Source organism: Rhinolophus hipposideros (genome assembly GCF_964194185.1).
Source record: "Rhinolophus hipposideros genome assembly, chromosome: 8".
NCBI classification, from domain to species: Eukaryota; Metazoa; Chordata; class Mammalia; order Chiroptera; family Rhinolophidae; genus Rhinolophus; species Rhinolophus hipposideros.
The window spans coordinates 85245840-85265597 of record NC_138054.1 but is presented as its reverse complement, the minus strand read 5'-3'; the positions used below and the strand labels follow the sequence as shown (position 1 = coordinate 85265597).

The 19758-nt window shown below is 48.8% G+C and overlaps 1 protein-coding gene across 2 annotated transcripts in view; it reads left to right on the top strand.

The window, feature by feature from the left end:
- Positions 1–5018: 5018 nt before the first annotated feature.
- PLEKHM2 (pleckstrin homology and RUN domain containing M2) overlaps positions 5019–19758 on the top strand; it is a 36411-nt gene continuing 21671 nt past the window's right edge. Inside the window, exon 1 of one of the 2 annotated variants that reach the window (XM_081055398.1) lies at positions 5019–5245. In XM_081055398.1, the coding sequence (XP_080911524.1) occupies positions 5186–5245 (60 nt within the window). In that variant the 5' untranslated portion in view covers positions 5019–5185. The remainder of the gene's footprint in view (positions 5246–19758) is intronic. The other variant, XM_081055397.1, reaches the window with a different exon arrangement.

Below are 19758 nucleotides of genomic sequence, written 5' to 3'. Positions count from 1 at the left end.
GAGTACAGTTTGGTGGTCAGGCGGCAGGCCTTCACATGTAGACCAGACATACCCTGTCCCCCAAGGAAAGGGCCCCGTTTCCCAGCGGGGCACTCAACGGACCTCAGCCCAGAGTTCCCTGTGATGCCCTGTTCCCTTCAGGTCTTGATTGTGGCTCTTTATGGTCTGGCAAACTGGAGATTATTATCTTCTACTTTATGTACAAGTGTTGGCACAGGGACAGAATAACTGCAATCAAAATTACAAAAAAGTGCTAAATTATCATCCAATAACTGCTTCTCTGTTCAAAGCTATCAGTGTGCTAGTGGGATTAACCAACTATACCAATCTTTACCTGTGTATTTTGTCCAAAAAAAAATTAGAGCTAGCGTGGCTTGGTTCCTTCTAGAAAGTTACTAAAGCCAACATTTTTCCTATTCAGATACCTGAAATTGAAGTGCCCTTAGTGGCACTTCTCCGTCACCCCCAGCCTGCTCCTCTCAGTCTTCCCCTGAGAAGTAAATGGTAACTCAGTCGCTCACTCTCAAACTGACTACTTTCACAACCTGTATCCAGTCTACCCTGAATCCTGTTGGCTCCACTTCAAAATATATTGGAAATCTCATTTCTAGGAGCTCGTGTCAGGTACCATCACATCACCCCTCACTTGGGTTATTGCAGTAGGTCTCCCTGCTCTTGCCTTTTACATGCCTACATTCTGTTCTTAACACAACTGCCAGCATAATTCTATAAAAGCAGATCACACCTCTCCTTAAAACCCTTCCATGGGTCCCCATCTCACTCAGAATAAAAGCCAAAGCGATCATAATGCCTCCACGTGCTTGTTGTCCTCCCTGCCTCGATCTGCTTCCCGTTCCCTCCCCTCAGCTGTAAGCCACCCTGATCTCCATATTCCTTGAACTCCCCATGCTCTCTCCCACCTGGGGCCTTTGTTGTTTTTTCAGTCTGGGATGCTCTTTCCCCAGATACTTTTCATGGCTTTTTCTCTCCCTTCAGTTCTTTATTCAAGTATCACCTCTGTAAGGCCTTCTCTGCCGACTTGACCTAAAAGTGAAGTCAACCACTCTTCCTATGTCACTTCCCTTCTTAATTTTTCTCCTTAGCACTGACCACTACCTAACACTCTGCATTTTATTTCTGAACCTTATCTAGTATCTTTCTCCCCCATTAGAATGTAAACTCCGTGAGGGTAGGGATTTATGTCCGCCCTTTTCATTGCTGTATCTCCCGTGCCTTGGACTGTGCCTGGTGCATAGTAGGTACCCAGATAGGTTTTGAGCTGTGCCTACTGCCAAGGATGCTGGGAAATGTAGTCCAGCACTGCCTAGTTCAATGCTATCACTGGAGAGAACAGCTAGAGGCCTCTGCCACACTGGGAAAGAGCATCCCAGCAAAGGCCCGCAGATGTGAACACATTCGCATGTTTAAGAAACAACAGGTTGGTGGGGACTGGCACACAGAGCAGAGAGATGAGATGAGTCAGAGAAACAGGCTGGATCAGATCAGCTCTGGCCTTGGAGGCCAGAGAAAAGAGTAGGCATGTCATTCCAGATGCTATGACACGAAGCTGTTGGAGGCTTTTAAGCTGGGAGGTTAAATATCCAATTTTCACGAACCCATTTTGCTGACCGGACAGTAATGAGGAAGAAACCGGATGTTCAACATTTTAAAATCACCTAGATTAAAGCTGCTGCTTTTGGTTTACCCAGTCCCAGAGTTCTAGATTGTACTCGTAGGTGCCCTAGTGAAGGTGTGGGAACCTGGACTGCTGCTGCTATGTACAAACAGTCCCTCCTATCTCCTCCCCTCAGATAGAGATCAGCTTCACAAGCCTGATGGCCAAGGAAATATTTACTCCCTTCTCTGGAAACACAAATATATTTGCCTTGAGTTGGAGGGAAAGAGGAATTAGTTCCTTAAACCACTTTTTTTTTCATTTTTTTACACTCAATTTCCTTTTTTTGACCTTTTAAGGATGTGGCAGGGTGAAGCTGCTAGAATGTTTTCCCTATCTTTTTCCTCTCTGAGGCAGGACACAGCTTTGGGAAGAAGAGTAAAGGAGACTGGATAGGCCAGGACTAGGGTCTCATTGATCCTGCCTTCTTCCCAACTTCTCTCATCTGATGGAGTTTAGAAGTACAAGACTTAGGTGAGGACAATATTCAAAAAGAAGAAGAACAAGAACAACAACAAAATCATTTTTCCTGTGTCACTGATTTTGAAACCAACAGGGTGATTCGCTCGAGGCCCTCGCATGAGTCAGTCAAGGCTTTTGACTCTTGATGCCTCAGTCTCATGCACTTTACACGTGATCAGCAAAGTCTTGTGCAATAAATGGGCATCAGTTTTGAGTTTAAATGACTCCCAATAACAGGATTGACAGGCATCCTGGTTTGGTTTTGTTTGTTTGTTTTGGATTTGTTTCATTTTTTTTGTTGCCTTGTTTTTGACAGTCAAGGATGGATTCCGTATTTGAGCGCTGGACATGGGGCAATTATCTGCACATGAACACCCACACTTGGCCCCCTCCCCTTTGCTGCAAGAAGTCTTGTGAGACTATAAAGTGTGCCTCTCTCCTCCCACCCACTCACAGACCTATGCAGACCTTAGGAATTTGGTAGGCTATGAGACCGGATGGTCCTCCTGAATGTTGTAAAAAGTTGAATGCATGAAGATGAAAAGAATATGGCAGAAATGCCACCGTCTTCTCACATCACAGGCTTATAGCTGAGTGAATAAAAATGCCTGTCAACACTGTCATGTGCCCAAGCCATTTATAGGAAGATGGTGCCCAAGAGGAAAGGTTGCCCAGAAGATGGCTTGCTACTTAAAATAGTAGAAGAATCACAAACCTGGTTAGTTCTACTTTGGACTAAACAGATTCTCATGAGCCAGGGTTACCTCCAAGAGGTTGGGACCTGTAGGCACCCTAACGTGGGTGCTATCAGGCTGGTCATTCAAGCCGGCTGTCCCCCTACTTGCCTTTACACACCTTTACACACCTATTTCTTCCCTTGAAGTACCGTGTCCTCTGCGCTCTACCTTTTCTGTACCTGTCCAGTGACTACAGCCTCCATCCCTACCTGTCATTCTGCCTTTGCCCAGCTTCATAGAGACTGTTCTCTCTTATTTTTCCAAACTCAGTTCTAATAAGAAAATACCCTCGGTATAGAGACTTTGCTTCTTTTCCTAAAGGGTTAGACCAAGCCCCTGTGGAGTCACCTCCTAGAATAATATGAAGAAATGTAGGGGCCGGCCTGGTGGGTCGGGCAGTTGGAGCTCCGTGCTCCTAACTCTGAAGGCTGCCAGTTCAATTCCCACAGGGGCCAGTGGGCTCTCAACCACAAGGTTGTCGGTTCAACTCCTGCAACTGATGGTGGGCTGTGCCCCCTGCAACTAGCAACGGCAACTGGACCTGGAGCTGAGCTGCGCCCTCCACAACTAAGACTGAAAGAACAACAACTTGACTTGGAAAAAAGTCCTGGAAGTACACACTGTTCCCCAATAAAGTTCTGTTCCCCTTCCCCAATAAAATCTTTTTTTTAAAAAAAGAAATGTAAAGGGATCCTTGGCTCCGAAAAGGATATAAATGGTTTCTGGGCTCCCCTATTTGCTGTCCGATTTTAGGTAACTTGCCCCCATCCCTCAATTTCTTCTGTACAAGAATTATTGTATGAGGATACGAGAGACAAATGCAAACACTGAGTTCAGTGCGTGGCCCATCGTCAGGACTCAACACCTACCATCATCATCATCCTTCTTATAAACAACTCTTGCCCTAGATCCTGAGGTGGTAATAGAATGATATTAATCCATTTCTCAAGTACTTGTTCTCTTTTCCTTTTCCTCATACTTTGTTGTCCCCTCATCCATTCACATAACAAAACAAAATACCCATCATCTTGGGTCTTCCTGGGGAACCTGAGGGGTTGGGAGGGATCTTTGGGTGTGTATGGGGTGGGGTCCCTCGAGAATAACCTGTAGAATCAGTGTTTCAGATAGGTACTGGGGTGACAAGGTCTGGGAGGCTGAGAGTGGGGTGGCTTGGGCAGAGAAGAGGGAACTTGGGGAAATGAAGCTGAGAATTGGCGTGTCTCAGTAACAAAAAGGGCAGTGATTATTGTCATATACACATATATTGAATTATGTTGTATAACTGAAACTAATATATGTCAATTATATCTCAATTTTAAAAAGTGGAAAAAAGTATATATTGACATTTAAAGAAACAATAAAAAGGAGAGTCTAATGGATGGATGTATCAGGACCAAATGAATTAAGCGAGCCAGGTAGCACACTAAGCACTCTGAGTGCAGGTGGCTTTAAGAGACCGTGAATTTGGAGAGGGATGTGTTGGGGGGTTAAGGGGCACTGTTATGGTGGGGTTCAGGGCTGAGGGAGTTGGGACCCACTGAAGAAGTGGGATAAGGGTAAGAGCCCAAAGGGGCTTTGGGACGGAGGACGTGATTTGGAGGTGGGGAAGAACACCAGGCAGCTGAAACAGCCTGCAAGTTTCCGACTGGGTGGTGAGGGTGAGGAGCTGAGGAGGGGAGGGCCAGGCAGGGTGACCAGTGAGGGCCCGAAGGCTGGGGGCTCTGGGCAGGTCGAGGGGGCGTGCTGGGGTCTCTAAGTTGCCAAAGCCAGGGAGCCCGGGTCTGTAGGCTGAAAGGAGCGGGGGTCCGTGCACTGAGGGGGTCTTGGGGTTGCCGGTATGGCGGGGGAGCCTCTGGGCGCCCCCGGGTAAATAGAGGCAGGGTTCAGGTGGGGTCTGCGGGCTGAAGGGGTCTCTGGGGTCCCGGGGTCCGTGGCTGACGAGCACAGGGTGCTGGCGGCCCGACGTCTCTGCGGGGACCTGCGGGGACCTCCGCGGCCCGGGAGCGCCCGGTCGCCGGGGCGGTGCCCGCCTCCCAGCTGACAGCCGGCGTGGCCCCGCCCCCTGACGTCAGTTCCGCCGCCGCCGCCGCCGCGGCGCACAGCCCGCGGCCTCCTTCCCCGCCGGCCGCGCTCGGGAGCCGCCGGGCCGAGGCGGAGCGAGGGGCCGGGTGAGGCGACGGCCGGGCGGCGGGCGCCGGGCCCCGCGGCCGGCACGACGGAGCCCCTGCACGGCCGGCGGCAGCGGTTGGCGGCGGCCCCGGGCCCCAGGCGCGGGAAGCGGCGGCGGCGGGGCGGCGGCGGCGGCGGCGACATGGAGCCGCGGGAGGTGAAGGATCGGATCCTGGAGAACATCTCGCTGTCGGTGAAGAAGGTGAGCACGGCCTGCTCTCCCGGCCCAGCCCCGAACCCCAGCCGGACCCAGCGGCCGGGACCCCGACCCCATCCAGCGGGCCCTCCTTACCCCGGGTCGCTCACCCGGGCCGGGGTCCCTCGTGTCACCAGGGCTCGGGGACACCACGCTTCCCCTCGGCGACCCCGAGGTCGAGGCGCCGCCGGGCACCCGGGGCGGATGGAGGGGAAGCGGGGCCACTCACGTGAGCGCCGCGGCCGCACGAGCTATTTTTAAAAAACAAAGTTGAGGTCAGTGTCCTCAGAGCTTTCCCCAGACAGGCCCGAGGGTCTTGCGTCCCTTAGAGGGGCCGCGATCCGCCGGGACCCCCACTCGAGCTGCAGAAAAGCGGTGGGAGGACCCCGGCCCGCAGCGCGTCTCGCCGCATCCCTGTGTCCGCGGTGCTCCCCGGGCTCCTGCATCTCCGGGAGTCCACAGTCGGGCCAGCGACCCGGGACACGCGGCCTGCAGTTGTCAGTTCTGGGTGCCATTGCCTCGGCTCCTGGGAGCTTCCCGGAATAATCTTGCTCAAGGATGGTGGTTTTGAAGAGGCTTTTCAGAGCGTTGGTTGAGAACCTGAAGCACCGGGAGATTGCCTTTTGGATGGTGACACCACCGACACTCAGTTTGCGGCGTGGGGCTCCTGCAACAGAGATCATTGTCCCAATTCCAGATAGAAAAAAAAATGTTATCTATTAAGGGTGTGTCACTGCGTGCGAGGAAGTCAGCTTATCTGAAAAAGGGTCCATGCTGGAAGGTAGAATTCATATTCGCTTAAAACCAAACCGGAATTGACAGTCATTTGAGGAATGTGGTTGGATTCCCCCCCCTCTCCCCAATTCCTCGCTCACCTGGAAGTCTTAGAAACTGGGGGTAGGGATGACTTAGAGGGGATGGAAAGGCTCGTCACATTACATTTTATCATTTCGGCAAACCAAAATGAAGACAATTAATTAAATCAACAATTATGTTTAAATAACTTTTTCCCCCACTTAAATTCCTCCAAAGTAACATAGGCAAGCAATTTTACCTGGCATAAAGATCAGTAAGGCTTAAAAAGAAACATAGATTCCACATGCTCTTAACTAAAATGTTGCTCCCAAAGCACAACTAAAAACAGATACCCAACAAAAGTTTTGTTTATTTAATTTTCCTGAGCTTGGCTGATGCAATTGGGGTATAGTTTTTGTTGACTCAAGGAGTGCAGGATGAGCAAATACTACTTTGTCAAAAAGCAGTACATGTTTTGTAATGGAAGAAAAAGAAAGATTGCTGACCTTTTTGATCGAATCAGGACTGATTATGGCTTCAGGAAGGCCAGGCGTTTTGTCTTTGGATTTCTCACGAATAAATGGGGCAAGTCCGGGGTAGAAAGGTGATAGACGTGCACAGTCATCTGTGTGAGCACGGATCTTTTGAAGGCAGAGATCCACTCTGTCAATCAGAGGAGTAAATCATGAAAGAGTTGTTTGTCAAGATTATTATAATTGTATGTGTTTGGACAAGCACTTTTATTGAGCTGTAATGCATGCCGGCCGGAAGATGTAAGTTGCACGCTAGAAACGGGAAACCTGTCCCCAGGTGCATCACAACCAAAGGCCTGACTAGCTTCGCGGTTATGAACATGGATTCTGGAGTCTGGCTACCTGGAGTGAATCCCTGCCCCGCCAGTTAATAACCCTGGAACCTTGGAACCTATCCTCACCCATTCCGTGCCTCAGTTTTCACACCTGTAAAACAGGGATAAAATGAGGGCTGTTGGGAAGATTTAAGGAGAGGTACATGTCTGTAGAGTGTTTAGCACGATGTTTGATCCCATCTTAATAATTTGTCTTAGTCTGTTTGAGCCGCTATAACTAAAATATCATAGAATGGGTGGCTTATAAACAACAATTTTATTTGTCACAGTTTCCCTCTTCCAGGTAGCGACTGCTGATTTCTCCCTGTGTCCTCACATGGGGTAAGGGTGTGGGAGCTCTCCTGGGGTCTCTTTTATTAGGGTGCCACCCTCGTGATCTCCCAAAGGCCCCACCCACCTCCTAATACTATCACATTAGGGGTTAGGATTTCAACATATGAATGGGGAGGGGGGTGGTACAAATCTTCAGTCTGTAGCATAAGTGGTAGCTTTTTCTGTCGGTTTGTGGTAGAGCCAAGTCCTCACTTTTACAAGGTCTGAAGATGGCTGAATGCCTCACCACCTGAAAGTTGTTATACAACACCATCCAGACTTGTTACCTACTTCCTTTGCAAGCTGTGTGTCAGAGAGCTGTTTTATGAGTTTTGCATGGTGAAGTGCATTTGCTTCTCATAGAAGTCAGTTCGGCTATAGGAGTAGGCGTTTAGGGCTAGCAGCCTTGGGATTACATCTGTCCTGGAACGCTAGTCTCACCTAAATTTGTTATATGGCATCTTGAGAGTCACTTCAGCTTTTTCCTTCCATCCTACCACTAGTAAAATGGTTTTACTGATCCTCTTAAAAAGATATTGCATGAAGAAAATGAGATGTATATTTCTGCAAAAAAAGATCCATTGTGTATTACTACATTTGCAGAGATCCATTGTGTATTACTACATTTTTATTGAAATAGAATATGCTTAACAGAAACTAGAACATATCTACTCCAAATGTACAGCCAGGTGCCTTCTCACAACACATCCACATATCCAGAACCTACTGTGTTTCCCCGAAAATAAGACCAGGTCTTATATTAAGTTTTGCTCCAAAAGACACATTAGGGTTTATGTTCAGGGAATGTCATCCTGAAGAATCATGCTAGGGCTTATTTTCCGGGTAGGTCTTATTTTGGGGGAAACATGGTACATCAAGAAACAGAACATAATCATCAGCCCATCCCCTGGCTCTTCTCCCAAAAACTACACCGTCAACTGTAACCACTCCCCAAGCAGTATTGTCAAGTTTGGCTATTTTCACACCTGGATTTTGCGATGGTGAACATGCACTGGAACACCACAGAGGTGACATGGGTGTTATCACAGCATCCAAGGGAACCTGTGTTTTTTGTTTGTTTTTAAAGATTTTTTATTGGGGAAGGGGAACAGGACTTTATTGGGGAACAGTGTATACTTCCAGGACATTTTTCCAAGTCAAGTTGTTGTCCTTTCAATGTTAGTTGTGGAGGGTGCCGTTCAGCTTCAAGTTGTTGTCCTTTCAGTCTTAGTTGTGGAGGGCGCAGCTCAGCTCTAGGTCCAGTTGCAATGGCAACTAGTTGCAGGGGGCGCAGCCCACCATCCCTTTCGGGACTCAAGGAATTGAACTGGCAACCTAGTGGTTGAGAGCCCACTGGCCCATGTGGGAATCAGCAGCCTTTGGAGTTAGGAGCACGGAGCTCTAACCGTCTGAGCCACAGGGCCGGCCCCGGAACCTGTGTTTTGATGTGAAGGTAGGATTCCCGTAGGGTTAGAGACATAGGAGAGTTTAATAGTTAGTACGGGTAAATAAAAATGATAACCATGAAAGCAAGTTCTATGTGTTCTAGAAAGAGCGAGAAGCAGAAACAGCCCAGGTACCGATGATGAAAGATTGTGTTTGTTGATTTGTTATGTTTATAGTTAAAGAGAAACGTCCTAGTCAAAGACAGTGTTTTTTTGCATTGGCCCATGGTTCTACTAAGTTACATCTTCTCCATGGGAGGAAACACTGTGATTTTCACGAGAGTTTTGTTTTGTTTTTTGAGGAGTGGGAGTGCTGCCTGCAGGAGCAGTATGAACAAGGGCTCTGTGCTGTAAGAAGCAGTCACTGCCCTCCAACTTTCCTCCATTGGTCGAAAGGAGAATTTAAAAAATCGCTAAGGCAAAGAGAAGCCCTCAGAGAAAGAGGCCTTAGCTGAGTCTTGACAAATTGGTACAGTACAAAAAGTAAGTGGGGACATCCAGGTGGTCTCCTAAGGACCCTGAGGAGACAGACTAGTCTCAGGAGTGCTGGGGGTTCTGCTACACGTGGCTGGAAAGGGCTGGCCATAGAAGCTGTATAGCACAGTGAATCCAAAAGCAGGTTTCAGAGGTGCACAGACCTGGGTCTGGGTTTCTCACGGACTGTGCTGAACCTGACAAATTACTGGGCCTCAGCTCGCCTCAGCAGTCACAACTTACTCGTGGTGTTCTGATGAGCATGAAGTTACAGAAGCTAATACACTTCAAGCCTTCAGCACAAGAGCTGGCACATAACAGGGCCTAAATAAAATATTAGCATCATCACCTGCAAGTGTCTGTGTGAACTGTGCAGTTTTCAGTCAAAGTCTTACACTGCACGTCTCTGTTTCTTCAAGCTCAGAGTTTGTCAAACTTCTTCTTAAAAGGCCAGATGGTAAATATTTTCAGCCCCATATGATCTTTGTCACAGCCACTCAGTTCTGCCCTTGTAGCTGAAAGCAAGCACAGACAGTCCATACATGTCTGGGTGTGGCTATGTTGCAGTAACCTATGTTTACAATGACAGGCAGCAGGCTGGATTTGGCAGGCTGTACTCTGTATACGTACCTGTGTGCGCACATGAAAAAGTCCTCATCGAGGTAGGCTAGGGATCACTTTCAGAGACATTGGTGTGACCCGTCCTATAGTCAACCAAATCTGTCGTGTAACTGTGATTTTGCACATTCTGTCAGGCTTGCAGAATGAATGTGGACTCTAGTAAACTCCATCATGTGCCCATGTATTCAGTTTTTCCGAAATATTTACTGATCACCTTCCAATATGTCCCCACTGTCCTAGGCCCTGGGAGGGTCATAGTGGGCAAGATCTCCGGCCTCATGTCGTGAATATTCCAGTAGGAGGAGATGAGTGGTAAATTAGTAGACAAACCAATACAAAGATGATTTTAGATGGTGTTAAGTGTTAGGAAGGCACTGGGCAGGGTGATGTGACAAAGAATTGACAGGGGAATTTGCTGTGGACGACGTGGCCAGGAGAGATTGCCTAAGGAGGTGACATTGCATTCACCAAGGGATAGTGACTAGGATAGGAGAATTAGACATTAGTCCAAGAAAATGAGGGGTGGTTTTAAAAAACACACCCAGAAGTGTATAAAATAAAAAGGAAGCGATCCCTGTCCTCCATCTCCTCAGCCCCCATTCCGCTCCCTTTGAACAGGGTAAATAAATGAGACTTGATAACGTAACCGTCCTTCAGGGAATGCTCCTGGGTCAGGATGAGCTTGCCTCACCCAGGACAACCTAGGCCTCTCACCACCTCAATTTCGGCTCCCACGCTGCCCCTCCAGTGTCGGCAGTCTCAGTGAGCTCCTGTTTCTGGCCAGGCACACCCTGTGTGGGGTAGGGGTCTCCAGGTTGGGGTCCACTGAGGCTGGCGAATAAGCAGCACTCATGTCCAGCCTAGCCTGTCACTGCCGCTGGAAAGGCTGGCATGAGTGGTGGCCATTTTCCCACTCCTTCAGGCAGGTGAGACCTGCCAGTCCACTAAAAATTAGCTGGGGCAGCTCGTTTCTAGAGAGGGCCTGGTAGTTAGATGTATGTGGGAATTACACTGACCATTTGGTTTCAGTCAATACTTTCATTCCCTCTGGCTTTATAGAGAAACTCTTAATAGTTTAAAAATCTTAAGAGTTCTAAAAACCCTGACCTGAGTCACCCAGGCAGAGATCTAAAGAAAATAATATCTACACACACATTTTATAAACTGCAGTGCTAAGGATCGGAATTGCTTCTCCGCACTTCCTCTTCCCCTGCCTGTCCTCATGTTGGCAGTAGCTCTTTCTCTGCGCCTTTCCTCTCTCACAGAGGAGAGGCTGTCTGGTGAGAGATGTGAGGGGCCCAGACTCCCTAGCCAGGAACTACAGATGTGCGCACCTGACCCCACGAGGCAGCCTCCAGGGCCAGCATTGGACACTAGTGAAGGGGTAACGGCTTTCTCTGAGCCCTGCCCGCCCATTCCATTTTAAGATATGGTTCTCCTTTTACAAAATGCTTCTCTAACATTAGGTTTCTGTTTGGAGCCTTGTGACACTGGGGTGCTTTCTGTCCTTGCGCAGAATGCCCTGGGCCCTCGCTTTCTCCGTGGCGTGGCTGTAGCCTTAGGCCCATCCAGACTGAAGGGCCCTGCCTGATGAGTGGAGGCCTGGCAGACACCCAGCTGCACCTGGGCTTAGACAGAAACAGGTTGCCACGTGGCAGCAGCAGGCCCGCTTTTCAGTCGGGGTGGGCTACAGCTGTCTCTGCGGTCACCCTGTAGTCACAGTTGACACTCAGAGTTTCAGTTGAAGCGATGACTATTCCTGCAGGTCCCCCTGAAAACTCATCCAGCTGGAGCCCATTGTGAAAAGAAATTCCCAGCAAAATTGAAAATCTGTTGCTGGCTGACAAAACCGTGAGGTCTAAAAAGTAATGCGGAGTAAGGGACGGAGCGGCGAGGACACATTTTACTGGGGAAAGAAAGCTGGTGTTGGGAGTGTGGGCACTGAGGGGAAAGGAAGGTTGGCATTTGTAGGTACCATGGGCTCTTCGGTGGGTCGTTCTCCCCCCTCGAGTCTTCTGTGCTCATCTCAGGTAGCAGGACTCACCACGGCAAGAGGAGGGTGCTACTGAACTGGCGGTGCCCTTTTGTCCCAGGAAGGCGGTGGGGCTTTTCTCCATTCGGAGAGCAGGCTTTCCCTAGTGGCCTTGCTGCTGAGGAAGCAGGTTTCTCACTTGGAACCTGGAACCCCAAGTGCAATGTGGAGTGACCCCCTCTGGACCCAGAGCTGTCCTCCTTGGGAGTCTAAAGTAGGCAGCAGGGCAGGTTAGTTTGGGCTAACTTTGCTTTCCAGCCTTGTCCTTACTGCTGCTCGCTTATGGTGCAAACATCCTAGGCCTTCTGAGTACTGTTTGAGGCAGGAGAATAAGGACAGTTTCTGGGAAAGTCAGTTTGGCTGGAACAGGAAGGTCAGGCCATTGATCTATTGGTTAGTATAACTGTCCCGCGTCCTGAGAATGGTTCCTCTAACTTGCTAGCAAAGCAATTGGCCCTGCCACTTTCTGCCTCATTTTGTCAAAGTACTTGTAGTTTATCTTTTTCCCCTTTGCTTATAAGTGTTTACAAACATTATAGAAATACATAAGAAAGTCTTAGTTTCCTATCATCTCCCTTCCTGCCTGGGTGACTGTACTTAAGAATTGGAACTAACAGAGTCTAAGAAACCCAGTAATGACAACGTGGATGGATCTTGAGAGTATAATGCTGAGTGAAATAAGTCAGACAGAAAAAGCAGAGAAACCTGTGATTTCACTGATATGTGGTATATAAACCAAAAACAACAAAAGAACAAGATAAACAAATGAGAAACAAAAACTCATAGACACAGACAATAGTTTAGTGGTTACCAGAGGGAAAGGGGCTGGAGGATGGGAGATGAGGGTAAGGGGGATCAAATATATGGTGATGGAAGGAGAACTGACTCTGGGTGGTGAACACACAATGGGATTTATAGATGATGTAATACAGAATTGTACACCTGAAATCTATGTAAATTTACTAACAAATGTCACCCCAATAAATTAAAAATAAAAAAGATAATAAAAAAAGAAACCCAGTAATATATGAGAACAAGGAAAGGACTGTTGTATAGTTGAAATCCACAAAAATCTCCAAACTCAAGCTTTGTAAATAGTCAACCTCTCTTCACACTTTCACCCTAAGTTCTTTATTTCGGGTGTTACGGACCACTAAGGCGTGCAATGTCCGAACACACTGAGAGGAAGGGTGTACTAATACCAGAGGAATCCTCACGCTTAACTTACGGAGCACCTGCTGGTTACACACATTTCCTCAGTCAGGCTCACAACAAGCTTGCAGGATGGGTCATGATCCCGGTTTCATACGTGAGGGAAGTGAGCTTGAGGGACGTAACTTGGCCAAGATTATAACCCTGCTAAGGGGTAGAGCTGGACCTGACCCATGTTTCTGGCTCTTGCTCTTTCCATTTCTCTGACCCTTATTCATCTCCATGATATCTGCTTGGAAATTACAATAGATAACCCTTCTCCACAGGCCAGTCCTCCATAAAACTGCTATTCATTTAACAGATATTTGTTGAGTGCCTGTGATGTGCTGAGCCCTCTTCTTGTCACAGGTATCAGTGAGCCGAACTCACCAAGCCCCTGCCCCTTGGGGCTTACACCCTAGAAGTGGAAACAGACGTTAAACAAATCCCAGTGGAGTAGGTGTATACCCCAGGCCTTCCTAATGGCCTTTAATAACCATTAATTTGTGATCCGTGGAGTTCTTGTCATGCTTCTTAACTCTATTTACATTTTCAGCCTCTAAAGTCTCGGACTGGATTGCACGGGCCTTGGAATGAAGGCCAGGGACCCCCCAGTGCCCTCACAACCTAATATTGTGATTTAGACGGCGACTTGGTGGCCATTTTCCTTAGCAACAAGATGGTTGTTCGGGTAGAGGAAGGTTTCATGAGGTCACGTAGGTACAGCAAAGGAAGAGGGAAGTGAAAGATGAACACCGAACCAGTGAAGGCTCCCTGTCTTTGAAAGACTGCTGAAATGAGCCTTTGAAAAACTCCCTCCTCCCACCAGTGCCACGGAACATTGAATGTGGAGCTCTCAGAAAACAGTACAGAGTTTCTGCCAGCTTCTGCTCCAATTCCAGGAGTGAAAGTGTGGAGTAGAATCATGAGTGTGCGTGTTCTTTCAGGCCATTGGTTGGCTTCTAGGTCCCTGGTGTTTGCCTAGGGACCTGTTGGCAGAACCTCTTACCATTTTCCTCCCCACTTTGAAAGCAGTCCTTGGTTCCTTCAGAAGAGGTCAAGCCCTGTGCTGAGTTCAGAGGCAAAACAATCCTAGGACCTTGGGGCTGGGACACTCTCCTTCCAGAAAGGAGAAGCACTTAACTGCTTTTGGAAACCATGTTCTGTCAAATTATCCAAAGATCTGTGCCCAGCTGAGCCAGTCTCCTTCTGCGATCATTGTTCCAACACCCCAAAGAAACATAAAAAAATGAAACCCACGGATAATTCAAGTACCTGCTTGTTTCAGCTTTTCCCTGCTGTATACCGTGTTTCCCCAAAAATAAGACCAAGCCAGACCATCAGCTCTAATGTGTCTTTTGGAGCAAAAATTAATATAAGAAAGACCTGGTCCTTTATAAGATCTGGTCTTACGTAAGACCGGATCTTATATTAATTTTTGCTCCAAAAGACGCAGTAAAAAGACACAGTAGAGCTGATGGTCTAACTAGGTCTTATTTTCGGGAAACACGGTATCTTGCAGTAGCTGCCAGTAAAAGAGAGAGCCTAACAGCTCCCCAGCAAAAGGGCAAATGAGTAATGATCTGGGAGGTGGGAAAAAAAGCTGGATAATTGGGTGTGTTTAGTGGCAAATGAATGGTTAAGAAACATTGGTTCCACCCAGCATGCTTACGGAACAATGCAGGCCCATGGCAAACAAACAGCACACGCTTTATGACAACTCTACATGTGGGGGTCCCAGTCAGTCCCAGGATGCCACCCAGCGTGGGCACAAGCCCCTCCTAGACAGGGGCATTGGCTGAAAGACAGTTTTTCATGGCCACCGAGAAACCAGTCTGATAGTTTCTGAATTGCGGGAGCTCTGATTGGTTCTCATGTATGGGTGATTTCTGGGTTCTCTAGTTCAGTAATCTACTGTAATTGATTGTCACTGAAATGAAAGATTTTTTTCAGGCTACAGTGGGGTGGGATCTAAGATATTTTAAGATTATGAGAGTAAGTCAGCAGCATTGTGGTTGCCTAGGGTTGGTGGAGCAGTGGACACCCAGCTGGCTGAAGCCTCTGTAGACACTCATGTTTTCTAGGAAAGAAGCAATGAGGACATTCCTGACATTTTCCTCACCCCCCGTTATACAGAGTGTTGGGAATGGGCCAAGGCCCCTCTGCCCTCCTCAGCGAGGTGTGGAATGAGGACTTTCCAGATGGTTACAGCTGGTGCTCTGACCTTCGCTTTATCCCCAGGTGGGATGGAAGCAAAAGGAGCTCCAGGAAAGCTACCTCTGGGTGTCTGAGCACATCTGGCCAAGACTCCGCAGTGAAACAGAAGGACCGCTGGACACAGCCAGGAGGTGCCTTCACCTCCCTGGGCCCAGTCTCCCTGCCTGAAAATGAGGGTTCTGGCTAAGTGATTCTTTTTCTGATTTTCAGTCCATTCAGAAGCCAAAGTTTCATTCACTGATAGCCTGTCTCGCGCTCACTCCAACTCTCTGCACATGCCCTCCTGCTCAAGGCATTCTTACGGAATGAGAGGCCTCAGGAAAGTGTGCTTGCAACTCCACCCAGCCTTGTCTGAGATTCCAGTGGAGATTCTCCACAGAAAGCTGTTGGCTGTGGCCTTCCATTCCTTGGATTATGTAAAACAGGCATTATTGCTCTTAGCTTTGCTGAAACCTAAAAGACTCCAGCCTGCTGCCTTATTTTTTCATTTATTTGTTTACTTGTTTATTTTTGACGGGATGGATGGTCAGCACTGGCCTTTCTCGTCTGATCCATGAGCGTCTGTGCCTGCAGCCAGCGCAGGCTGCTGGTGCAAGACCAGGGTGGGGAAGTCGATTTGGTGGCCTCCTGAAGGGGACATTGGGTAGGTCTAACCACACCAACCCTTCTCCAGCTGTCACTGACCCCTCTTAGGGTCCCTCTCCCTGGGAGTGTCTAGGCGTCAAGGTTTGGAGACATCTCAACCCCATAGGTAATAAACAGTATCACGTGGCTTGATCTCTGCCTTTCCCCTGAAGGTCTGCCACCGAAAGAAGGTGAATGTCCCTGAGGCCCAGAGGGGTGGTTTCACCCATCAGTCGCCACTCTGTGAGTAGAATTCCAAAGGCAAGATAGGCAGTGCCCTTGCACTTTCCACAAGACTCACCTCTCGCCCCCAGCACACCTGCAGCAGCCCCCAGCAAGAGGCAGCCTCAGGGATTAGGTGGCCTGCAGCTCGTGGCTCTGAGTTTGAGTTGAGCTCATGTAACAGGGCCATCCTGGACTTAATTTCTAAAAGAGGTGATTTGAGGTCAGGCGGCAGTCCACCCTTCCTTCATTTGGGCTCTTTTCTGCTTTTGGATTTCCACCCCTAGACCTGGCCTGCTGCTCTAAACATTCTGTCATTTAAATATCCCCGGTCTCCGCAAGCCACTAGGGACGCTGCTGTTTCCTGGCGACCTCCTCCCTGGGCAGCGGAAGAGAGAGCAGATTTCTCGTGCATTGATAGGTCTGTGCCCTCTGTGTGCTGAGCAGGGATGCAGTGAGCCCCACGGTGGCCGGCCAGTTCACACAGACACGTTTACAGCCCTGTGTCTCTGCAGCCTCGCAGACTCCTGTCGTTGGGGCCGGATTTTTATCCTGCTCTGCAAATATAGGAGTGGGACCCTCTCCCGCCACAGTACAGCTTGTGAGCAGGCAGCAGAGTTCGATTTCAGATCTCCCATCTGTTTCCTGAGCAATGGCACGGCCTCTTTAGTCTTGACTGACTAGGGAGAAAGAAAGGAGGGCACCTGTGACAGTCTTATTTTCATTTGGCCACTTACAATCTTTCACAGTTACCTGTAAATTAATCTGCTAGGGACCAATTCTGGAAGGAGTTCTTGATGCCGACCATAGAACTAGAAATCCTTTTGTGGTTGTATGTCTATAAGAAAGACAAGACGGAGAGGGCTGGGCTGTGGCAGCTCAGAGCAGAGAGTGGGAATAACCCTAATTAAAATGCTCTGAGTCAGGCATTTTTGGCTTGCTGGAGTGTGCCACCCACATTTCCCCACAGCCATGGGGTCTGGCACAGTCTCGTGACGGCCATTCCTCCCAGCGTGCTCTGCGGGGAGCACTGTCCTCCTGGCTTGGAGAGTCTGGGGTGGGTTGAGCCCAGCTCTTCCGGGCCTGGTGCCTGAGCAAGCCCGGGGCTCAGGCGCCAGGAGAGGAAAGCAGCTGAGTCCGTCCAGGGTGTGGTCTGAGAGCATGCCTGTGAGGGGAGGCCCGAGTTTAGGGAAACCACGGCTTTTCCCCATTATTATTACTACTTTAAATCTTAGTGCTTCTCTTCATTCTCAGCTGACCTTGCTTATTTTTAAATATTCTGCTGATGAGAACTTTTTCACCCTCCCACCATCAAGCTTCCCAGCCCACTTGCATCTGGGCTCCCATCTGTGGCTACCACTCTTCTGGGACAGTGGAGCCCATCCTGTCTTTCCTGCTCAAGGACTTGACTTTTTTGCTCCACCCCCATTTCCTTTTGGCAAAACTGGTGAGAGGGTTTTTCTGTATTGCTGTCTCCTTTCCTTCCTTCTTTCCTTCATTCCTTCCTTCGTCCCTCTGTCTGTCCCTCCCTCCCTCCTTCCTCTTCCCCTCTCTCTCCTGACCACAAATAGTCCGTGCTGTATAGTATACTGAAGCCCCATGTACAGTTCTTACCATCTCATGGACGTCTTGTGTCTGCTAACCCCACATCCCTCCGTTATTTTGAAGCAGATCCCAGACATCCATAAATTTTTCAGTAAACACTGCTCAAAGATTAGAGTTTTTTTTCTCACATAACCCCATATCACTATCACATTTTTAAAATGTAATGATAATTTTTCTTCAATATCATCAAATATCTATTAAGTTTTCAAGTACCAATTGCCTCATCAGCCTCATTTTAAAAATACCTCGTGGGGCCGGACTAGTGGTTGAGGTAGTTGGAGCACCGAGCTCCTAGTGCCAAGGTCGCCAGTTCGATTCCCACATGGGCCAGTGAGCTGCGCCCTCTACAGCTAAGATGGTGAACAATGGCTCTCCCTGGAGCTGGGCTGCTGTGAGCAGCTGGAGGTTGGCGTGAGCTGCCGTGGGCTACCGTGTGCCACCATGAGCAGCCCGTGCGGCTACTGGTGAGAGCTGCCGTGAGCTGCTGTGAGTGGCCGACCAACGACTGGCGACCGACTGCCTCAGCCGGGGGAGCGCAAGGCTCATCACACCAGCATGGGCCAGGGAGCTGTGTCCTGTACAACTAGACTGAGAAACAACGGCTTGAACCGGGGCAGGTGGGGGGGCGGCAGAAGAAAGGGGGGAACCTCGTTTGCTTGAAGCAGGATTCAAATGAGTTTCGATTCTCCGTGACGAGCTCCTGCCAGGCTTTCTTCCCTACCCCTTCGCCGGAACTGCTTTTGCCAAGGTTCCCAGCACCTCTCTTTATGTGGCAATGTGACCCTGATGAACTGATCATTCCCTTCCTTTGGAAACTTCCTTCACTTGGCTACTGGGACACACCCTGTCCAAATTTTCCGCCGACCTCACTGGCTGTGCCTTCTCAGGCTAAAGCAGTGGTCCTCAGCCCTGGCTGGACATTAGAATTACCTAGGGAGTGCTAAAAAGAAATGCTGGTTCCTGGGCTCCACCTCCAGTTTCTGACGTAGTTGATCTGGGAAGGTACCTGGGCGTTGTTACCTTCTTCCACTTCCCCGGGTGGTTCTGTTGCGCAGACTGGGTGAGGATCCCTGATCTGACACTGACTGGCTCAGTACTCAGATGCTTCTCTTTCTGCATTTTAAAGATGATCTCATCCAGTTCCACAGCTTTTAATACCATCTACAGGCTGATGGTGCTGACCTCTCCCTGAACTCCAGAGCCATTTTCTACAGCTGCCCCGGCCTCAGGACCTTTGCACCTGCTGTCCCTCTAACTGGAATACTCTTTTCCCAGAAACCTCAGGAGTCATTTCCTCAGTGAGATCTTCTCTGACCCCATATTTATAACTGATCCCCTGACCCCTGCTTTGTTTTTTTATAGCATTATTATTCCCTAACATGATATTATATATTTGCACATAGTTTACCTCCATCTGCCACCAGGATGTAAGGGCAAGGATTTCTGTGTAAGAATAGTATCGGATATACACATGGTGGCTACTCAGTAAACATTTGTTGAAATATGTGAATCTCCAAAGCTTGAATCTCCCTCTCCAGCCGCGGCTGAACTGAGCTTTGGGCAAAGACACAGCTCCCAGCCCAGCCCGTCACAAGTGTGCATTCCTTTCCACCTCTCCTCAGGGCTCTAGACCAGAGGTCAGCTAACTTCTTCTGTAGTAAAGGACCAGATAGTAAATATTTAGTTCTGCAGGCCATACAGTATCTGTTGAATCTACTCAACTCTGCTGTCATAGCATGAAAGCAGCTGTAGATAGTACAAAAACAGCTGACTGTATTCCAATAAAACTTTGTTTACAAAAATAGGAGGCAGACCCACTGGCCATAGTTTGCCAACCCTGAAACATTCACAGCTCCTTGGCAATCTGATCAGCAGGATGAATTTCTTCCCAGAAGTGGAGAAGCTCCTCCTGGAGCAACTGTGACGTGTATTAACCAAATGATACACGTCTTCACTGGGAAGGTGTCATTGTGGGGTGAGAGGATGGAGAGAGTAATGGGCAAGCCTTCCTCTTACAGAAGCCACACTGGCTGTTCTGGGCCTGTCTTACAAGCAGCAGAGCTGCAGAAGACACTGAGCTTATATCCACCACGTGACTTATAAGAGAGCGGGC